The sequence below is a fragment of the Cryptotermes secundus genome, unplaced genomic scaffold (genome assembly GCF_002891405.2).
Source record: "Cryptotermes secundus unplaced genomic scaffold, Csec_1.0 scaffold135, whole genome shotgun sequence".
NCBI classification, from domain to species: domain Eukaryota; kingdom Metazoa; phylum Arthropoda; class Insecta; order Blattodea; family Kalotermitidae; genus Cryptotermes; species Cryptotermes secundus.
The window spans coordinates 106055-128605 of record NW_019730104.1 but is presented as its reverse complement, the minus strand read 5'-3'; the positions used below and the strand labels follow the sequence as shown (position 1 = coordinate 128605).

At 42.0% G+C, this 22551-nt stretch overlaps 1 protein-coding gene across 8 annotated transcripts in view; it reads right to left on the bottom strand.

The window, feature by feature from the left end:
• The window catches only part of LOC111866025 (allatostatin-A receptor), a 421775-nt gene that overhangs the window by 352614 nt on the left and 46610 nt on the right, over positions 1-22551 (bottom strand). For all 8 annotated transcript variants that reach the window (XR_002843077.2, XM_033752073.1, XM_023854514.2 and 5 more), the window contains 2 exons: positions 9051-9320; positions 1350-1541 (listed from right to left, as the gene is read on the bottom strand). Coding sequence is in view for 7 of the 8 variants with exons in the window: in XM_033752073.1 (XP_033607964.1) it covers positions 1350-1541; positions 9051-9320 (462 nt within the window). In the remaining variant the exon portion in view is untranslated. The remainder of the gene's footprint in view (positions 1-1349; positions 1542-9050; positions 9321-22551) is intronic.

Sequence of the window (22551 nt, the reverse complement as noted above, 5' to 3'; positions counted from 1 at the left end):
TACTTAGCTTCCGAGCTAAAGGGGAGTATTAGGGAATCATATAACTTTAAAGAGAAAAGTTTTATTAGACCTTAGAATCCTGGTCTTGTAAGAAGACTTGCACTTTTCAGGGTTCAGAATTTTCTACTGGCTTACTCCCTAGGATCATGGGACAAAGAGTATTAGGTCCCCGTAATTAGTTTTCCACTTCGTTTGTTGTAAACACATTGAGATGGATTTCCTGATGGTTTAACCACAGCGCGACATATAACAGAAGACAGTAAATACGTTCTGCGTTAATGCAGGAGTCTGTTGTTTGCTTTTGGATATTTGGTTACATGGCGACCATTTTGGTCTTTCAACGGCATTCGAATAAGATGAAAAACTACATCGATTTAGGAAATAATAATAGATTCATAGTTCCGTACTCCACTGCTTACGTATTCTTTACCAAAATTCATAAAATTGACGCAGTTGATGATGATATTGCAGTCTTTCAACACGTTTCATCTTTGCAACTATTTGCATATTTCTAATAAATTTGGTATTGGGGCATGGGATACTGAGACCTATGCACTTAGAACTTAAGGAAAGCTTCACTGTGGCTCTTGCTTATAAATACTCGTATTTTGTTGCATTCTATCATCTAAATCACCACAGATCATATTCCTGTCAACACAACGCATTTCCCGAAAGGCAAAGCTTGCTGTCAAGTCGATACGTTTCGGCACATAGATGCCATCTTCAGGTCCGGATTTTAGTTACAATTAATCTATCATGTTAAATAAAGCTATCCTTGTAACAGGCCGTGAAAGCGCATAGGGTTGCGAGACGTCGAGGCGCCCACATTTTCTAGACAGTCCGCTCACAGATGGCGGTAAGGTTGTCAGCCTTACGCACCAGCCTCCCTTTACCCCCAGGAAGATTCCTGGTACTCATTTCTGTTAGAGGCTGAGTCGACTCCAGGGTCATATTGCAGCTGGAACGATTAGGTCAATCACGAATATTCAATGACCGAATCGGGAATCGAACCCGCTACTTTCCGACTTGTAGCGTAGTGTCTCAACCAACTACGCTACCGCATGGCCTCTATTTTATCGTGTACTTAGCGTAAATTCCCCATATAAATCGAGTGGGTCCACCGATGAGTTACATGCTTCTATATACACCACATACTATATTGTAAAAGTGACTGGATTTTTATCTATCGGTTCACACTGCAGTTATTTAGCTAAAAGCTGAATGTGATTAGAAAGAACGTGTTCAGTGTCTCATATTTACATAAAACTTTCAGCACCTCTTAACACATCTGAGTTCCCTCAGGCTCTGAGTACAGACACATGAAGAGTACATAGAATGCAATAACACACCTGGAAGGCGGGTTTGTTGTAACCTTCCGGTCTATTGACGGGATCGGCCTCCAGGAACACGCATGCGGTGTGCTGTGTGGAGGAATACGTGTAGGTGATCTCGCCATGACTCAGGTACACCGGCACGGAAGCAAGCAGGATCACTACCCACGTCACTGCAATGGCGGCTATGGCATTGCGTTCCGTGCGTATCTAAACAGAAACAGATTTATTGCACAACTGTAGGGTATGGTTTTAAGTAAGGGTTAGGTAAAAGTCTTTGAAATAAAGAGCAGCTAGCAATTCCAGAATTTTATACTTAACATTTCTTATTCAACCAATCCCACCCCACAAAAAAAAAAGGAGTTTACATTTCATATAGTATGTAAATTACAAGAGCGTGTCTCAGAATAGTTGGATTTCCTGGTAATTCTTGTGATAGGCCTTGGCAGCGCCAGCTGTTTCTTTTCACTCCACGACCAACAGACAATAGATATAACTTCTTGAATTAATGCTTGAAGTTTATATATGGAAGGACAACAAAACGGCACTTAATTGTTTGTACGGTTACAGTTTGTTTTGTTGGAAACATGAAATAGTCTAGGCACTGTAAGACAGATCAAGAAAATAATTTATTCACATTTGCTTTTCTGTTTAGCAATAAAATCCTAACAAATCACCATAGTTCAAAAGTATACCTGTACTTAGCAAAATGAGATTAATTTAAATTTAGAAGTATGTGAAGTCACTGTATTCATAAGCTAGAATGCTTCTTGAGAAACTAATAGTCGCTTATTTGTTCAAGATATTCCTCGCCTTTTACGGTATCCGAAATGTCAATGTAGTTTCGCTGGACTCTCTTTGGAGCCAAAATAATTCAGTCCATGAATTCATATCCTACTCTTTAAAACACTTTTTAATATTACCCTCCACTCAACTTTTGTGCTTTCCAAGGGCTCTGTTCCCTTAAGGCTTTCGATTAAAATTCTGTGTGCGTTATAAATAACTCTACCTCCCACGCTCACCTCAGCCTCCTTGACGTGATCACTCAGTAACATTTGGTGAAAAGCAAAATTTATTAAGCTTCTCGTTAAACTTACTCTGCTGTCCTGTTGCGTTCCTTATCCTTCTCAGTACCAGACTTTCAAACAGTTTCAAATTATTTTCAGTTTTTAATTTATAAAATAAAGGAAAATCGTGCTGCGAGAGGTGATGATATTTGACGTTCCTATGAGGAAGCCGTACCGAAGCGTGAACGGTACTTGACATGGATGTGGAAACACAGTACGACAGGGCAATCAGATACTGACATATGTTATTCACCCTAAACATGTCACGTCATAACATAATGGCTAAATGAAATAACGCTAAATTTGTCATACTAGACATGAATTTACTCGTATTTCAGCTCATGTCCGGGGCACTATGCCAGAGCGCCACATGAACTCAGCCCCGTCATCAAGCAGTTCGTGGCAATATTGTGACCAATCACAGTGGCCGCATGGTCTAAGGAGCACGCTCTGGGATTATGGGTTTCCTTTCGTGCACGTGTGTTGCTGGGTAGGTAGACGCGGAGCGCATGACAAAGAACCCCTTCCAAAAAGATTCCGAAATGCGGAAGAAGAAGGGGCTTTGGACCGTATGTGATTGTAGTGCCATATATGAAGAAGTCACGAGTATTGTGACACTACAGTAAGAGTAGAAGTCAAAGAGTAAAAAATTTTTCGTTCACATCAAAAATAAGATTGAAGACAACGAAGAAACAAACAGATATAAACACTTTTTTTCATATGTGTTCACTTCCTTTAACTGTACTTTAAGTGGTGATAATGACCTGACACTTCGATTTGGCTGTTTCATTAATGAAATGCATAAAAAATACATATGTCTTATGATCCTATTCGTGTGGTCAGAGGAGGTGAAAATTAGTGAAATTTACAGGACAGAAATTCAGCATGAACCAGAGGAAAGTTTACGAACAGGTGGAAAAGTCCAAGAAAAGTGGTCAGGTGCTGCTAGTACATGCTCTGATCTGTCATCGGTTGCAACATGCGTTAAGGCTAAATGGAAACAGATCTACATGTCCGGGACAATCGGAGAATTAGGACTGACGAATCAGCAATTGACAACAATAATGGAATAAAACTTAGTAAGAATGGGCAAAGGCTCAAGAGAAATGAGTGTGCTTTTTTTCATGTATGGACACGGGCACTGGTGGACCGTTGTAAGATATTATATTGGAAAGCTGGAAGATATTTAAAAGATATATGACGCCGTCCAGTTTTGGAAGGAAGCTGCGAATATATTGAATAAGCAGTCGCGGACAGCCGACAAGGGGTGGACCTCGAGCTTGGCCGTTGGGCGTGGGGCTAACAACTCCTCACCGTAAAAAAATCATTATGTTACGAAAATGAACACAAAGCCTCGGACCTGGACTGATTCCTTGGATAAACGACCTAAGCTAATGAAAATGGATATGAGATTTGGCACTTGGAATGTACGAAGTTTGTATAGGGCAGGTTCGCTCAGGGCAGTGGCAGAAGAAATCTTAAAATATAAGTTAGATTTAGCGGGAGTACAGGAGGTCAGATGGGATGGAGGTGGCATCGCACCAACAGGAGACTATACATTTTTCTATGGAAAAGGTAATGAAAATCATGAATTAGGTACAGGTTTTTTTCGTACATAAGAGAATCGTATCAGCAGTTAAGAGGGTAGAGTTCGTTAGTGATAGAGTATCATATACAATACTCAAAGGTCGCTGGTGTGATATCATTGTTATGAATGTTCACGCCCCAACAGAAGATAAAATTGATGACATAAAGGATAGATTCTATGAAGAACTAGAACATGTATTTGATAAATTCCCGAAGCACCCTATGAAAATTTTGTTAGGAGATTTCAATGCCAAAGTAGGGAGGGAAGACATTTTCAAACCAACAATTGGGAATGAGAGTTTGCATGAAACTAGTAATGATAATGGAGTTAGAGGAAACTGAAAGCGGCCTCCGTAGCCTAGAGGTAACGTTCCCACCTCATGACTCGTGGTACGCGGGTTCAAATACCAGGCGGAGGTCGTCGAATTTTTAAGGGCGGAACAATTCAGGGAACAAGTCCTCCGGGAGGGACTTTAAGCTGTGTATCCCGTGTCGTAACTTTATGGCATGTAAAAGAACCTCATATCCCCAAAGGGGATCACTGAGCCAAATTCCAGGACGTTTCCCGCCCAACAATAGTCTCTAAGGCCTCTGATAGATGGGGGAAGCATTATAGATACCGCTAAGCAAGTGGCCGAACTCGCTTGCTCGGCGGGACTGATGGTACGCACCATTTATCGGTAGGGTATAGAGACTGGTGGAATATCATAGAGGGAAGCACAATAGATCAAACTGGTCGCGGTGCATGGGGAAACCCATCCTCTCTAAATAACTAATTAACTAACTAGAGGAAACTGAGATCGATGTTAATAAAACTTGGGAAACTATTAGAGAGAATCTAAAAATGTCAGCCAAAGAGAGTCTAGGCTATTATGAACCGAAGAAGCATAAGCCATGGTTTGATGAAGGATGCTCAAAATTATTAGATCAAAGAAAGCAGGACAAATTGCAATGGTTACAGGATCCAAGCTAGATAAGTGGGGATAATCTGAACAATATAAGACGTGAAACCAGCAGGCATTTCAGGAACAAAAAGAAGGAATATCTGAAAGACAAAATTGATGAGCTTGCAATGAACAGTAAGAACAAGAACATTAAAGAGCTGTATAGAGGAATAAATGACTTTAAGAGGGGTTACCAGCCTAGCAGTCACTTAGTGAAGGATGAGAATGGTGATCTGCTTGCAGATTCCCACAACATTTTGAATAGGTGGAGTAACTGCTTCTCTCAGTTATTGAATGTACATAGGGTCAGTGCTGTTAGGCAGACAGAAATCCACACAGCTGAGCCGCTAGTACCTGATCCCAGCCCTTTGGAGGTTGAAACTGCTATTGCAAAATTGAAACGGTATAAATCGCCAGGTAGTGATCAAATTCCGGCAGAGCTTATTCAAGCAGGAGGCGTAATATTACGTTCTAAGATCCACAATCTCATTACTTCGATTTGGCATCAGGAAAAATTGCCTGATCAGTGGAAGGAATCTATTATTGTACCAGTTCACAAGAAGGGTGATAAAACTGACTGTAGTATACGTAATCATCGGGGGATATCTCTGCTATCAACTTCATATAAAATTTTATCCAATATTCTTCTTTCAAGGTTAAGTCCATATATAGATGAAATTATTGGGGATCATCGGTGTGGGTTTCGAAGTAACAGATCAACTACAGATCAGATCTTTTACATTCGTCAGATATTGGAGAAAAAATGGGAGTACGATGAGACAGTACATCAGCTATTCATAGACTTCAAGAAAGCCTACGATTCAGCTAGGAGGGAAGTATTGTACAACATTCTAATAGAGTTTGGGATACCCATGAAACTAGTTAGGTTGATTAAAATGAGTTTAAACGAAACGTATAGTATAGTCCGTGTAGGTAAACATTTGTTTGATAAATTTCCTATCGAGAGTGGTCTAAAACAAGGAGATAATTTATCGCCACTCCTTTTCAACTTTGCTTTAGAATATGCCATTAGGAAGGTCCAGGGAAACCAGGTGGGACTGAAATTAAACGGGACACATCAGATGTTGGTCTCCGCCGATGATGTGAATCTACTGCGTGATAATGTAGATACCATAAAGAAAAACACACAAACTTTAATTGACGCAAGTAAAGAGGTTGGTCTAGAAGTAAACACAGAGAAAACTAAGTATATGTTACTGTCTCGTGACCAAAATGCAGGGCAAAATCATGACATAAAGATAAGAAACAGATGTTTTGAAAATGTGGCACATTTCAGATATTTGGGAACAACGATAACAAATCAAAACCTGATTCAGGAGGAAATTAAGAGGAGACTGAACTCGGGTAATGCTTGCTACCATTTTGTCTTCTCGTCTGTTGTCCAAAAACATAAAAATTAGAATATACAAAACTATAATTTTGCCCGTGGTTCTGTATGGGTGTGAAACTTGGTCTCTGACATTAAGGGAGGAACACAGACTGAGGGTGTTTGAGAACAAGGTATTAAACAAAATATTTGGACCGAAGAGGGATGAAGTGACAGGAAGTTAGAGAAAACTGCATAATGAGGAGCTTCATAACTTGTACTGCTCTCCAAGTATAATTAGAATGATCAAGTCAAGGAGGATGAGGTGGGCAGGTCATGTAGCACGAATGGGGAGAGACGAGGAATGCGTATAGGATATTGGTGGGACAGCCGGAAGGAAAGAGACCACAGGGACGACCATAGGGTAGCTGGGCAGACAATATTAGCATGGATCTTAGAGAGATAGGATGGGATGTTTTGGATTGGATCGATCTGGCTCAGGATAATGACTGGTAAAGGGCTCTTGTGAACACGGTAATGAACATTCGGGTTCCATAAAATGCTGGGAAATTCTTGAGTAGCTGCAGAATTGGCGACTCCTCAAGAAGGGCTCAGCTACTTAAGTAAGTAAGTAAGTAAGTAAGTAAATAAATGACTAATGTTAAGTGATTATTTTTCAGAACTTGCAGCAAAATGTCCGTAAACTTTGACACATCAGCCAGATTCTGGTCACAGTTTCCTTCTTATGTATCCGTACAAAAATCTCATGTGGACTTCGATGAATTTTATTTGTAAATTTTCCAGTGTTTCGACCATAAATTATGTTTTTTTTTTCAATATGGCCAATTATATCGAAAAATGTCGAACATAGGAAAAAGACAACAATAGAAGTGTCACCTTCCTTAAGCAATAATACACGTATTACTGGAACATACATTTCTCTAGTCAAAATAGAATTATCTTGCATTCTGGGCCGTTTCGGAACACTGGGCGCTAACAATACTTCTTCTCTTGATCTCTCTGTCATTCTGTAGGTAGTAATTCCGTTCTAAACGAAGCGATTTTAATAAATGCGGTACTTAATGTACATAAGTTTCTATAATCCAATTAAATTTTGATTTATATTCGACAACGTGGACTACAACAAACGATTGAATGTATTTATCCATAAACATAAGCTTTTATCCATAAACATAAGCTTATGTAAAAATTATAGCTGCGTTTAACTAATTAACCACTACGGCATGAAGGCGTATGGGGAATGAATACATAGATCCACATTTTCTTGACCTCAGAATTAACTTGAGGTGAGTGGTCAGCTTCACGTTCCTGCAACTTTAACGCCGGGGAAACAGCCTCTAGTGCCCACTGGATAGGAGGATGGGTGGTCCCGAAAGCCTGGCTGGACGACGTGGAGAAGAGAAAAATTTTGACCCTATGGGAACTCGAACTCCGGCCCATTGGTCGTCCAACCCATAGCCAGTCAGTATACCGACTGCGCTATCCCGGCTCTAGTAGGCTTATGTAAGTTCTACAATTAAATATTAGGGAGGACAACTTATGTAGAGACGTTTCGCTTTATGTACTTTTCGTTCACGGAGCATGTTCTGAGATGATCAGGTAATGATGGTCACATACAGAACTGGACTTGACGTACGAGTATATGCGAAACGGAGAAGCGTCAATTTCTGAAAGGCTACTAATATTGCTCAACTACAAACTCTGCTACGCTTTCTGTGATTGACAAAATTATACGTCATTCAAAGTAATAATTTTCACATTATTTCCGGAAGCGTTTCATTAGAGATATGCCGGGATAAGGAATGAAATAACATTTAATATAAATATTAAAGAACTGAGAAAAACAGATGTTAGTACAACATATCAATCTATGTTGTTGGCCGCGCCATAGCTCAAGCGGTTAGTCGCTGGCTTTCCACCGCGGCGGCCCGGGTTCGATCCCGGGTCTGGTTAAGTGGGATTTGTGGTGGGCAAAGTGGCGCTGGGGCAGGTTTTTTCCGAGTACTTCGGTTTCCCCTGCCAATCTTCATTCCACCAATTGCTCCACAATCACCGTTACCTATCATCCGGGGCTGGTACAATAGGCCAGAAGTGGCCGCAGTACAAGGGACTTAGTCCCACCCCACTAGCAATTAAAAAAATCGATGTTGTTCGAACATTTAAGAGCCGGGATATCGTAGTCAGTGTAGCGACTGGCTACGAGCTGAACAACAAAGGGATCGGAAGTTCGAGTCCCGGTGAGGGCAAGATTTTTCTCTTGTCTATGTCGTCCAGACCGGCTATGGGGTTCACCCAATCTCCTATCGAATGGGTACCGGGTGCTCTTTCCTCAGGGGTAAAGCAGCAGATGCGTGAAGGTGATCTCTCACCTCCAGCTAGTTCCGAGGTCAAGAAAATGTGGATCTATACATCCACTCCCCCATACGCCTTCATGGCATAGTGCTTAATTAGTTAAGTACAGGGATAATTTTAAATTTTACCTTACGTTGTTGGAACATTTGGAAAACGGAATTCTGAAGAGCACCCATTAATGTAAACGGAAGAGTACAAGATCTCAGGGACATGCAACGAAGAGATCTAGGAACAGCTTTAAGCATTAAGCCAAGAGCTCAGTCCGTGATGCTCCTGAAAGTGATGAAACGGCACGAGGGAAGGGTCTCTAGAAAATGCTTAGTCTCCGATATTGACGGACCATAAATTCCTAAAATTTTGGCAGAGCTGCATCTTGGGTAACACTGACTGTTCTGAATGGATTCAAGAGGAGATTACTCACCGACATGGAAGCGATTGGATGTACCACAGCCATGAATCGATCTAGAGACATGAGAACAAGCGTATAGACACTGGCGTACGCAGTAACGACGATGAGATATTGTACAATCTTGCACCAGACGTCTCCAAACGGCCAGAAGGGTAGCACATAGTCTGTGGCAGTGAAGGGAACGCAGAAGACAATGAACAAGAGGTCAGCCACAGCCAAGTTGATGATAAGCAGGTTCGTAGTGCTCCGCATCTGCTGGTTGGCAGCCACTACCAGCACCACCTGAAACGGGAACACAAAAAACAATTTACACATGTTTGGTACTGTATAGAATTTTTGGGAAGTTTCTTGATTCGAATTTAGGCTGGCATATCATTTATAAGACGAGCTTTTCACAGTTTTCTACAGTCCTACAAGGGGAATTTCACTATAATACTGTAACAAGGATGGCCAGAGCGTTGCTAGGTAACTGACCGTTAAACATCTCGCGACCGAATACGCTCATGGCAACGATAGGAGTGCGGCGTTTTCTATGCCGTCGGCACGGCGACCGCCGCTATGCATCCTCGCTGTAAACAGTTCTCTAAAACAATAGAGGCTGTTTTCTGGGTGGTCGGTGTGGAGGCTATGTAACGAGATTCCGTACAGAACAGTGTTCTCCCCTGTGTGGAGCCGGGGTCGAATACCTCCACCTTGACCCTGCGAGTCGTAGAAAGCGACGAAAAGAGAAGTCTCAAATCTGAGACAGTAAAATATGGTCGCGAGTCCCAAGGAACTCAGGTCCAAGAAAAACTGCACTGGCAAGGGCCAGCAGCATATGGGAAAGTCAGACCCATCCTCTCGTCAGAGAGGGCGTCCCACAAAAACAAGACCGTAAATGTCCATGATGTGCATTCATGCTAACCGTCTTACAGTGCACACAATTTCACCTTTCTCTTCTCTTTTACACTACATGTTTCAGCACTAATGTGCCATCTTCAGGTGTGTCTCTATGCACGTCAAACTACTGCACTGTAAGACGGTTAGCATGAATACACATCATGGACATGAATCAGTGCAACAGGACGCTAAAATATAACATTAAGACCGTAAATGCCAAACAGTAATAAATATCTGATCATGAGCCCCAGATGAGGCTCGACACCAAGACTTTCTGACTGATCGACCGTGAGTCACAATGTGACTTTGACTTTGAACAGTGTTCATTGTGTAAGTGTTTAAGTGACAGTGAGAGAGTTCTCAGAGGAAGATAGCCACGGAAAGTTCGTCGTGTGAAGACTTCATGTGCGATTAGAACACTTTATTCATGCATAACATTTGAAGTGATTTGAAGCGCGTGTTCCTGTGTTTTAACTGCATTACCAGGAGAGGAGTAATATGCGTGCAACAGTGTATTACGAAGTGTGTAAATCAGCGATAGCGCTGTAATTTAAGTGTCATTAAGAGAGGCTGTAACCAAATTGCCAATAAATCCAATCATCCGAACTAGAACCCGTCATTCTCGTCACGCGTACCACCCTACAAATGAAAATACTTTATAAGAAGGCACCCTATCGTGTAAACTTATGCATACTCTTACCAGAACTGTAGGTATTTTTATGTCCTATTTAAATTGAAGATTACAGCGTATAAACTACAATTTTACCTGTTCCTTAATACCTCGACCTAAGAAATGCACATGGACTGAGGTTATATGGGAAAAATGAAGGGAATAGTATTTGTACGTATGGCAGATGAAACAACAGGAACGTTAAAGGAACTGCATGACAAGGAGCTTCACAAATTTTACTCTCTGGATCAGATTTCTTCGTCAGAAGCTGATAGTGCCTCAGCTGACGTTCTTTTTTTAAGTTTTCTCATGGATTGATACTGAGTCCACTTGGCGCTGTGGCCACTGTTTGGGCTACTGTACCAGCTTCAGATGATAGATGATGATGATTGTGGAGCAATCGGTGGAATGAAGATTGGCAGGGGAATCCGAAGTGCTGCTCCAGTGCCACTTTGTCCACCACAAATTCCACATGACATAACCCGGACTCGAACACGGGCCGCCGCGGTGGGAAACCGGCGACTAACCGCCTGAGCTATGGCACGGGAATGCCCAGCCGGTAAATTCCGTCTTTTATGGAACACACAGTCTCATTACCATGTTCAGATTAGTCCGCCACTGGTGCCTGTTTCAAAACCCGCATATCCTGATCTGTCTTTTGAAATATCCTCTTTAGTCCTAGATATCTCAAATGGTCTCGTTCCTTCAGATATTCCTATTAAAATTTTGTATGCCAAAACGATCGATCTAGAAAACCGAAATTCACAGCCGTGGGGATCCGTTGCTCTGACCACGCGACACCCTCTATCCGCCAAAGTTGGCACTAACTTCGCCGACAAGCGCGGTCGCTCGGTCGGTATAGTTCGCTTGAGGACTACATTCCGCGGAGTTTTTTTTTATTCCAAACGATAAGAAATCGAAATGCCTGTTTGGGAATGAGTTACCTGAACATCGGGAACAGTGATAAACAAGTTGGTCAGGCTGTATCTGTCGATACTGGACACGCGTATCTGTTGAATACAGAGCACAAGGCCGTAGTTGGAAACGAAGTTATTGCTTGCAGGTGCTGCATAACTATCGCAACAGACGAAATAGTTTCACTTCTGAACTTGGAACAATTCATGAACCAGTTTCCCTAATTAGACGCTCAACTCGTGAAGCCAGACACGTGCAAAATTATGTTCTTCTTTCATTTAACTCCTGTGCTGTTACTTCCAATGATTTATAGCATTTCATGAACCTCAGAATTCCTTCTGTTTGCAGACAAAATAAATTAATAATCCTGCTGTGCTTGTAGCAGACAGGCCATCAGCATTCACAATAGAGGAGAGGTTCATAAGAATGACCCAATCCTTTCCCGTCGGATAAATACAATGGCCACAACATTATCAAAGGGATTCTTATAATGAACTGTGCTCTGATCTGCTGGTAAAAAAATGTAACTGTTTTATTCGCAGTGCATGATACCACAGCCATAGTCTAAGTGATTTTCGGCCCGAGTTCGAAGCGCAGATATGTCTTGCGTAATATATTACATCGCCGGTCATGGTAGCCGAATGGTCTAAGGCATGTACTGTCTTCGCTCGCTTGGAAACCGGGATCGTGGGTTCGAATCCCACTCAGGGCATGGATGTTTAGTTTGTGTGTGTGCGGTTTTTCTGTGTTTGTGTACAGGTAGAGGCCTTGCGACGAGCTGATCACCCGCCTAAGGATTCCTACCGAATGTGTAAGATCTAGAAAAACCGAAGTGAACGGAGAAGTTCATGGAGGTAGGCCTAGGCCCACTGGGGCTGTAGTGCCAAGGAAAAAAAATATATTACATCTTTTATAAAGATGTAGCAACTTGAATCCGTCCAATGCAAGTTTTATAGATACATCACGAGAAAGTAATACGTACATGCGATCGGAGGAGACCGTCAAGTACAACTTCCCTTACGAGTGATTGTGTTTCATTTATTCATGTTGTGCGGTACACTCTGGATTTAAATAAATACGACACAACACAACTGTAGGTAAAATAAGTTATAAGCTAGACTAGCTCCATAATAGAATCATTCTTGAAAACCTGAAACTCACTCAGCTGGTCAAGAAATATCTCGCTTTTATGAAACCTGGAAATTCGTTGCCTTTTTGCTAGAGTTCGCGACCGAAACCTGATCTAAGGAAGGTAAATCCAGAGTTATGTCTTCTGGGATATAGAGCTGCGTAATCGTTATTCCTGTACACACAGAAACTTCGGCAGGCCAATTCTTCTGCTTACTACCTGCTTCGCGCTGGTTTCTTAGTTGGCTAATTCTTCGACCCTGATGATGGAGGCGACATGTTACTCCGAAAGTCGATTGACTTTCAACAGTCTACACGACGTTATATCCTAGAAAAGAGAACTCTTCATAACTGCCGCTATGAGAACCCTCAGATCCTGCACGGTAAATCCAACCCACAGTATCTTACAGGATTTCTTTAAGATAAAGTAAAAAAAAAAAGTAAAGCTATCCCTGTAACAGGCCGTGAAGGCCCTAGGGTTGTGAGACGTTGAAGGTCCCACATTATCTAGACAATCGGCTCAAAGATGGAGGTAAGGTTGTCAGCCTTACGCGTGGGCCGCGCTTTACTGCCCAGGAAAATGATTTAATTCCTGGTACTCATTTCTGTTATAGGCTGAGTCCTTAAGATATATTTTAATATTATTCTAACATATGCGTAGGACTCATAACTGATGTCCTGTCTCTAAAATTTTAGGGTTAATATCTTAATTACACATATGTCTGCAGATGACTGTTTAAAATGAAAATGTCTTAATTTTCATCTTGTATTTATTTTCCAACTTAATGTGTTTTTCTGAGCTGTAATCCTACTTTTGTTCTCTCTGTTCACAGAATTTGCGCGTTCTCATTCATAAATCTATCGACTTTCAAATAACTCTTTCAAAGGAACCTTTTGCACTCTCCTTCACATTAAATAACTTGTACCCTAAACGTGCGGGCAGCAGTTCTCAGCAAAATTCTACATCTACTTCCCACACTACAAGATATCCGAACTCGGAAGGCTGCAAACCTAATCTCAAGATCTGATTCATTTCTCAGTTATCATAATCAGTATCCTAAGCGGGTTCTTGTGCGGTTAGAGGAATACAAGTTTCCTGTCGGAATAGGTTCTGACAAGGGGAAGGAAGGAACGTGTCGAAATAGGTTCTGACACGAAGGGAGGTGGGAAGGAACGTGTCGGAATAGGTTCTGACACGAAGGGAGGTAAGAAGGAACGTGTCGGAATAGGTTCTGACAAGAAGGAAGGAAGGAACGTATCGGAATACGTTCTGACAAGAAGGAAGGAAGGAAGGAAGGTGTCGGAATAGGTTCTGACAGGAAAGAAGGAAGGAAGGAAGGAACGTGTCGGAATAGGTTCTGACAAGAAGGAAGGAAGGAAGGAACGTGTCGGAATAGGTTCTGACAAGACTGAAGGAAGGAACATGTCGGAATAGGTTCTGACAAGAAGGAAGGAAGGAACGTATCGGAATACGTTCTGACAAGAAGGAAGGAAGGAAGGAAGGTGTCGGAATAGGTTCTGACAGGAAAGAAGGAAGGAAGGAAGGAACGTGTCGGAATAGGTTCTGACAAGAAGGAAGGAAGGAAGGAAGGAACGTGTCGGAATAGGTTCTGACACGAAGGAAGGAAGGAAGGAACGTGTCGGAATAGGTTCTGACGAGAAGGAAGGAAGGAAGGAACGTGTCGGAATGTATTTCTACTTTACCTTCAATAATTTTCTGTCGCTTTTCAATTTCGATTTGAAAAAATCACTGTTGTTTGCAACGTGACCAGTTTCTCTAGCAACTAATAACTGAAATGATTTGGGCACAGCAGTTGGTTCATGTCTGATTGAAAATGTCTCAAGCTGAACAAGGCCACCCATCATTCTAATACTTACCTCTTATACCAGACAGTAGACTAAATTCATATGATTTTATTCGTGCATTTATTTGGGTACTACGGTGAAAATTATTGTGATCTGCTTTGTCACGTGAAAACAGGAGAAACAGACTTTCCGGTTCGCTTCCACAGTTACTCGATCAACTATTTTTCTCGAAACAGTTGAATTCATTCCGGAAACGAAGCGAGAGTGGCAGGAATTTGTTATGTACGTTTTCTATTCACAATTTGCAGTGTAACACAATGTAACCTAATAACGCAAATGACATACAAATTTGTTGAAATCGCATGACGACTTTAAAATAGAGAACAAAGTTGCACTCAAATGATAGAAATTATGTTCCTGTATGTTATTTACATTTAATTACAAATGTTTCGACGCGAGAAAAATCAGTGTTTCTCAATAACATTTTGTGGGAAAGCTGTGCCTATGTTCTTATTCACTTAGGCCTTTTATTTTATTGTTAGTGGGGTGGGACTAAGTCCGTTTTACTGCGACCACTTCTGGCCTATTGTACCAGCCCCAGATGATAGGTGAGGGTGATTGTGGAGCAATTTGTGAAATGAAGATTGGCAGGGGAAACCAAAGTACTCGGAGAAAACCTGCCCCAGCGCCACTTTATCCACCACAAACCTCACTTGCCCAGACCCGGGATCGAACCCGGGCCGCCGCCGTGGGAATCCAGCGACTAACCTCTTGATCTATGGCGCGGCCTCTCACTTAGGCTTATATGAAATGTCTGGTTGTACTTTGACTTCATGTAGCGCGTACACAATGGGAGATATTGTCCGCTTTTTTGACGATCATCAAGTTTCATCTCCACGAACAACTTGAGGTTGGCTTGGTGTAGCTGTTCTGTGTTAAATCATTTAAATCCTAATTAATTTTAGTTGATAATAACTTCTTCATACTTGTTCTTACATCAAAGAATAAATGAGTTGTGTTTATTTACATTAGCAGCTAAACTCTTTTGACTGCAAGTTTATAACTGACAAAGCTACAGTTTTAGGTAAAAAATGTAAAGGTAAAGCTCTACCTGTAACAGGCCTTGGAGGCGCATAGGGTTGTGAAACGTCGAGGATCCCATATTTTCTAGACAGTCGGCTCACAGATGGCGGTAAGTTTGTCAGCCTTACGCGCCGGCCGCCCTTTACCCCCAAGCAAGATTGCTGGTACTCATTTCTGTTAGAGGCTTAGTCGACTCTAGGGCCATATTGCGGCTGGAAGGATTAGGTCAATTGAAAAAATGCACCTCATAGGGATTCGAACCCCCGAAATTCCGGCTGGTAGCATAGTGCCTCAACCAACTACGTGATAGTGAGCAAAAATGACATTTACAAATTCTGGAATGTACTTTAAAACAATCGAAACTTTCAGATGTTACAACTGCGAAATTTTGAATCAAAGCATGCACATAGAGTCGAAAGGGTTTCCAGCCAGGGCACTGCAATCAAGGAAATGGCAGCATCTCTGTTGTGTGCCTTGAGGTTTAATTAAACCGAACGTGTGAAATGACTTCAGTGGATCTATCTGACGGCCTCTGCAGTGGATCCACTTCCTAACCCGTCCTTTTATGCTTACTGGAAACATTTCTGTGAGACAGACTGTCTGCATGAAGAAAGAATTTCCTTTGCAACACAATGCATGGATGGAACTGGAACCAGCTTGATGTGTATAGTTATCAGTAGTGTAAATATTGCACACCACTAAGTGGCGAAACTATCTCCGACAGTTGTACCATTTTAATTGTATAGTATTCCCCCTGTAATGCAACAAAGTCAGTCCTTTCTTAAAAGACACCAAAATATATTTAATTCACTAGAATTGTCTATTAAATATTTTAAATATAATTAACACTGACACAGCCGCTAAAAATAGGATGGAAATATCCTACAACAAGGATGTGCCGAAGGGTAATAAGGATAAAGTGTACAGTCTCTCTCCAAATAATAATACTCGTAAATGTTGCCTAATGATGGCCCACGTGTGGCCGAAACATGTAGCATTGATATCAAATATACATAGTTATCAGTTATAGTAATGAGTTATTTTAGCGCATACCAACTGACTATGAGTATGACGTTTTAAAACATGAAGCGTGCAGTCGCGTATCCGACGAAAGGTCAATATTAATGCAGTGTAGCAGTTTTAGCAAAGTAAGACACCTGAAGATGGCTATTTAGGGCCGAAATATGTTGTGTCGAAAATGAAAGTGTAAGAAAGGTGGAACAATTTGTTGTATTGTTGACAAACTGTGTAGTACAATAACCGTAATGGATATAGTAAGACCTACACGGCGCCACATCACAGACGACTGCCGCGAAAACCTCAAATCTTACACAAAATTATACTTTCTAATTGCTTGAGAGATCAGGTTGAGGTGTATTCATTTCCGAGTTCTGTCGTAAACAGGTTTGATTCAGTGCGGCGCTTATGCTGCTGCTGCTGATGATGATGATTATTATTATTGTAGGGGGTGGGATTCCACATGCACTGCCACAAATTGTTGATCTATTGTGCTTCCCCCTTTAATTTCTACGGTCGCCATTCCCTTCAAGTACTGGTGCTCGCTATCAGCCCCGTTCTGCCAGCGAGGTCGGCCCTCTCTGGCAGTGGTCCCCGATACTTATCCATCTACGATACGGGACACACGGCTTAAAGTCCCTCCCGGAGGACTTGTTCCCTGAATTTTTCTGCCCTTAAAAATTCCACGACCTCCTCCGGGTTTGAACCCGCGTACCTTGAGTCATGAGGTGGGAACGTTGCTCCTAGACTACGGAGGCTGATGATAGATTGATTTCAAAATGGAGGAGTTTTCAAATTGCTCATTTCGCATCCCCTCTTCTTGCTGATATCCACTTCGCTTCAGAAGGCTGGAACTGCAGGAGACAGGTATTGTGTACGTAATTCATTCAGCCTGAGATTTCAGACTGCACTAGTAATGCGATCCAAAATACCTGTGGAATTTTCAGCAATTATGACACGAAGAAAAGTAATACGTATTAGGGATTTGTCAGCATATTTTGTGCTATATGTGTAAGCGTAACGTATTCAGATCAAAAACAGAAACAAAATAAACTAAAATTTAACAATATTACATAAAATAAGTGGGGGACTCGGTAGCGTAGTTGGTTGAGGCATTATGCTACAAGCCGGAAGGCCGCGCGTTCGAGTCCCTATGACATGGAGTTTTCAAATGACCTAATCCTTCCAGCCACACTATGGCCCTGAGATCGACTCAACCTCTAACAGAAATGAGTACCAGGAATCTGCCTGGGGGGTAAAGGGCGGCCGGCGCATAAGGATGAAAACCTTACGGCCATCTGTGAGCCGATTGTCTAGAAAATATGGAACCCTCAACGTCTCACAACCCTATTGGCCTCCATGGCCTGTTACAGGGATAGCGTTACCTTTTTATTATATAAAATATGCAGGAGTTCCAAACTGCGGGATGCATATGACAGGCTTATAGACGAATAAGTTTTGGTGATATTATCATCCAACCTGGGGCACGGAGTAGCGTAGTTTTTGAGGCACTATGCTACAAGCCGGAAGGTCGCGGGTTAGAGTCCCAATGAGGTGGATAGTTTCAATTTATCTAATCCTGCCAGCTGCATTATGGCCCTGGGGTTGACTCAGCCTGCAACAGAAATAAGTACCAGGAATAGTCTTCCGGTGGTAAAGAGTGGCCGGCGCGTAAGGCTGACGAACTTCCCGCCATCTGTGAGCCGATTGTGTAGAGAATATGTCGGAGCCTCGACGTCTCACAATCCTACGGGCTTTTATGGCCTGTTACAGGGATAGCTTTTTACCCCACTGCTTATGATACAAGCTATAGAATGGGAGGAAGGAAGAAATAGAAACTCTATATTCTAGTTTTACATTTATAACAGCTTATTTTCATCTTCCAAAATTATTAGATTGCACCAAATAAAAAATTCGTGTTTGTAATATAAGGGAATGCCGGTCACGGTAGCCGTGCGGTCTGAGGAATGTACTGTCTTCGCTCGCTCGGAAGCTGGGATCGTGGGTTCGAATTCCACTCAGGGCATGAATGTTTAGTTTGTGTGTGTGTGTTTTTTGTGTTTATGTACAGGTAGAGGCCTTGCGACGAGCTGATCACCCGCCCGAGGAGTCCTACCGAATGTGTAAGATCTAGAAAAAGCGAAGTGAACGGAGGAGTTCATGGAGGTAGGCCTAGGCCCACTGGGGCTGTAGTGCCAAGGAAAAAAAGTAAGGGAATGGTATACAGAAGCATAGAGCACAGCGTAGTTTTTTATGCTAGTGGGGTGGGACTAAGTCTCTTGTACTGCGGCCACTTCTGTCCTATTGTACCAGCCCCAGTTGATAGGTGAGGGTGATTGTGGAACAATTGGTGGAATGAACATTGGCAGGGGAAACAGAAGTACTCGGAGAAAACCTGCCCCAGCGCCACTTTTTCCAATACAAATCCCACTTGACCAGACCCGGAATCGAACCCGGGCCGCCGCGGCTAACCGCTTGAGCTATGGCGCGGCCTTGAATCGTAGTTAATGCGAGCAGGTACCTACCAATGATCCACATACGAACCGCTGTAGTATAGGCCGTCAATAACACCTGTCCTCGTTAAATCGATAATGTGTTAAGAGGTTGCTGGTTCTGACGTATCAGAGCGGTGAATATGACTACGACTGTCATCTGGGAATAACCCCGTACAGTTCGGTAAAACTCACAGACTTTTCAGAACTCTTCTTACCCCCTACTTCTTGCTCATTTCTTGTTAGTCTTACCCTTCGACCTTGAACATGGAAGCTGTACGTTCGTACGAAACTCCATTGTTTTATACCGGACTACACGGCGTTACATCTCACAAGCTAACACTCTCCTTACAAAAGGCTTTTTCTTGAGTGTGTAATAAATTGTTTATATGTTTCTCCGGGTTAGGAAATGCACACAGAGAATAATAATTGTGACACGTTCGTCTTGGTAGTGCATCTAGACTTTCACTTCGTTAATTGTATTTTTATGTTCTCTTATGCATAATTACGTAAACATTCTGAAGCTATAAGGTAACAAAACAACGAAATCCCTTTAATTATCTGGAAAGCTACAATGTTGCTGTCTGTAACATGTTTACTTCAGTTTTCTCTACGCGCACCAATCAAATATCAGCCTTTTAGTTACGTCATTGATGTTTTCTTCATATTGTTTTGAAATGCAGCTGTTTCTGTATTTCGTTGATGTGTTGGTTTCTTGATTTTGCATATCAGTGTCCCTTTATACAGAGAACGCGAAGGGGCACTTGATACGCACAATCAAGGAAACAGTATACCAACGAAATGCAGAAACAACCGCATTTCAAAACAATATGAAGAAAAATTAGGGACGTATCTAAAAGGCTGATATGTGCTTAGTGCGCAGTGCATTAGACTCCTTATAAAAGTGCAGCCTGAAGATGGTCTTATATAGCCGAAACATGTAACATTGTGATAATGCATATACTATTTTGATAACATTTTATACATTTAACGATCATCGTATGGATTAAGCGTGAATCAGTGTTATTAATTTGTTTTTGCACCATTAACGGAAAAAATAGATTATCAGTGACACATATTTCAACTGTCACATTCTATTTTATCTTACGACCCCCAAAATTTGTACCACGCGCCAGATACTGTTAGGACCGCGAAACGAATGAGGATAAAATGGGCAGGACATTTAGATCGCACTGGGAATATAAGAAATGCATGTAATATTCAGGCTGGATAAACAGGGTGAGATTACTTCTTCGGAGATCAAGTACTATATCCGAAGACAACACTAAAATAAATAAAATGGACGAAACTGGCAAATTATAGACCCTAGTAGTAGGTTCTAGTGAACATAAACTCCGTGGTTTTAGTCCTCAAGCGAACTACACCGACCGAGCAACTGGCGCTTCTCGGCGAAGTGAGTGCCAACTTAAGAGGATAGAATGTGTTGCATGGTCAGCGCAACGATTCCCTACGGCCATTAATTTCGGTTTTCTAGACCGGAGCCGTTTTTTTCCTTGAAATATCTTCTTAATTGTCCTCACGAGGCTGAGTGGACTCCGTTCCAGACCCACTACTTCTCAGAAAATCTGGTAGCGCCTGGAATCGAACCCGGGACCTCTGGATCTGTAGCCAGGAACTCTGACCACTAGACCACAGAGGCTGTCATGTTCTAGTGAACATGGCAATGAGCATTTTCTTCCATAAATTTCGGGTAATTTTCTGGATTGCTGAGTGACGACTAGCTTCCTAAGGACGGCTGTGCTCCACTGGGTTTTTATTGAGTCATGGCATGGCTAAAAATTCAAAATTGTATACAACTGTACAATAGACGTATGTGCGTGGTACTGAAAGCTTCTTAGTCTACGAAGTAGGTGGAGGCCACGTGACCTTACCTCCACTCCACTGAGAGTCTAAGAGAAATCTTTGCAAGAAACAGTGCCGAAAGTTCTCCGTACTAACTAGAACCATTTACGGACCATTTCCTCCTAAGCACGTTACACAATGTTTTTTCAGTAGCCCACAGAGTACACTCTGATTCGAAAGTAATGTCCGTCTTGTAGTAGTATATAAACTGATCCATTCACGAGACAGCAAAAGACGCCAGAACTGTGTAGTTTGCCGTCCATTGCACTTGAACCTGTAACATCGAAATCAAAGGACTGTAACTCTGACAATAATTTCTCTGCATTCCACACTCATAAAAAATCCTTTCGAACAGAAGTTCTTAGTAGCATTCAGGCTGTCTGCTTTTATGACTTGAATACTGTAGTAAGGATTGGTATCAGGAGTAGGGACGGAGAAACCAGAGAAAATTTGTGTTTGACAGAAACATTAGTCTACACGCGGTCTTTGTCCTCTATAATATTTCAATGAAATGTTTTATGTCACATATGGTGACACTCTGAGGAGCCGGGATAGCGTAGAAGGTATAGCGACTGTCTACGGGCTGGACGACCGAGGGGTCGGAGTTCGAGTCCCGGTAGGTTCAAGAATTTTCTCTACTCTACATCTTTATGACCGGCTCTGGGACCCACCCAGACTCCTATCCAATGGTTACCGGTGCTATTTCTTCCGGGGTAAAGCGGCCGGACCGTGAAGCTAACCACTCACCTCCAACTAGTGCCGAGGACAAGAAAATATGGATCTATACGTCCACTCCCCCATACGCCTAGTGCTGAATTAGTTAAGCACAGGGACAGCTTTACTTTTTTTATGATGATACTCTTGCTGTAAAATTTTGTCTCTCCAGAATTATATCAGCATTGCGATGGGCATTATGTGAGACACGTTTAACATTCACGATATTCGAGAGGTGACTCATTTTTACATAACGGATTGCCATTTTACCGATGTTAATGCTGACTGCTGGAATCCAATCCAAGACCTTTTGTAAATAGTAAAAATTAAAGCTATCCCTGTAACAGGCCGAGAAGGCCCATAGGGTTGTGAGATGTTGAGGGTCCCACATTATCTAGACCAGCGATGCCAACTGGCGGCCCGCGGGCCGTATCCGGCCCGCGACTTGATTTACTCCGGCCCCCCGCCAAGTCTCAGGTTTATTTTAAAAAATTTTAACTTCACAGCTGTATTGGCATAGAATTCAGTTTTTAATAGGACGTTTCATTAGCTTACAGCATTTTTCAATTGACTGTATACGTTCTTACCGAGTTGGACAGTTCAAACTGTTTTCTAATAACTGTGTTCATGTCATGGAAATTCCAAGTCCCCCAACCCAACTTCTGTAGGGAGATGACACTGAAGGGAAGACCGTAGTGGCGAAGGATTTATGACACCTTCAAAATAATAACCATTCCCAGCTTGCTCGCAGGGATGGGATGTTTACTGTTTCTCTCGGCATCCTGGCCTTTGTTAAGTGCCAGTTTTAGCAGAAATGTCTCCCAGTTAGTGCGATTTTAGAAAGTGAAGTGTGATTACAGAGTGTGAGTGTAGAACTGTTTTTCAATTAAAATTGTGTTTGAAAGTGATACAGCATGTCAAATAGTAAATTGAGAAAAGTTGATAG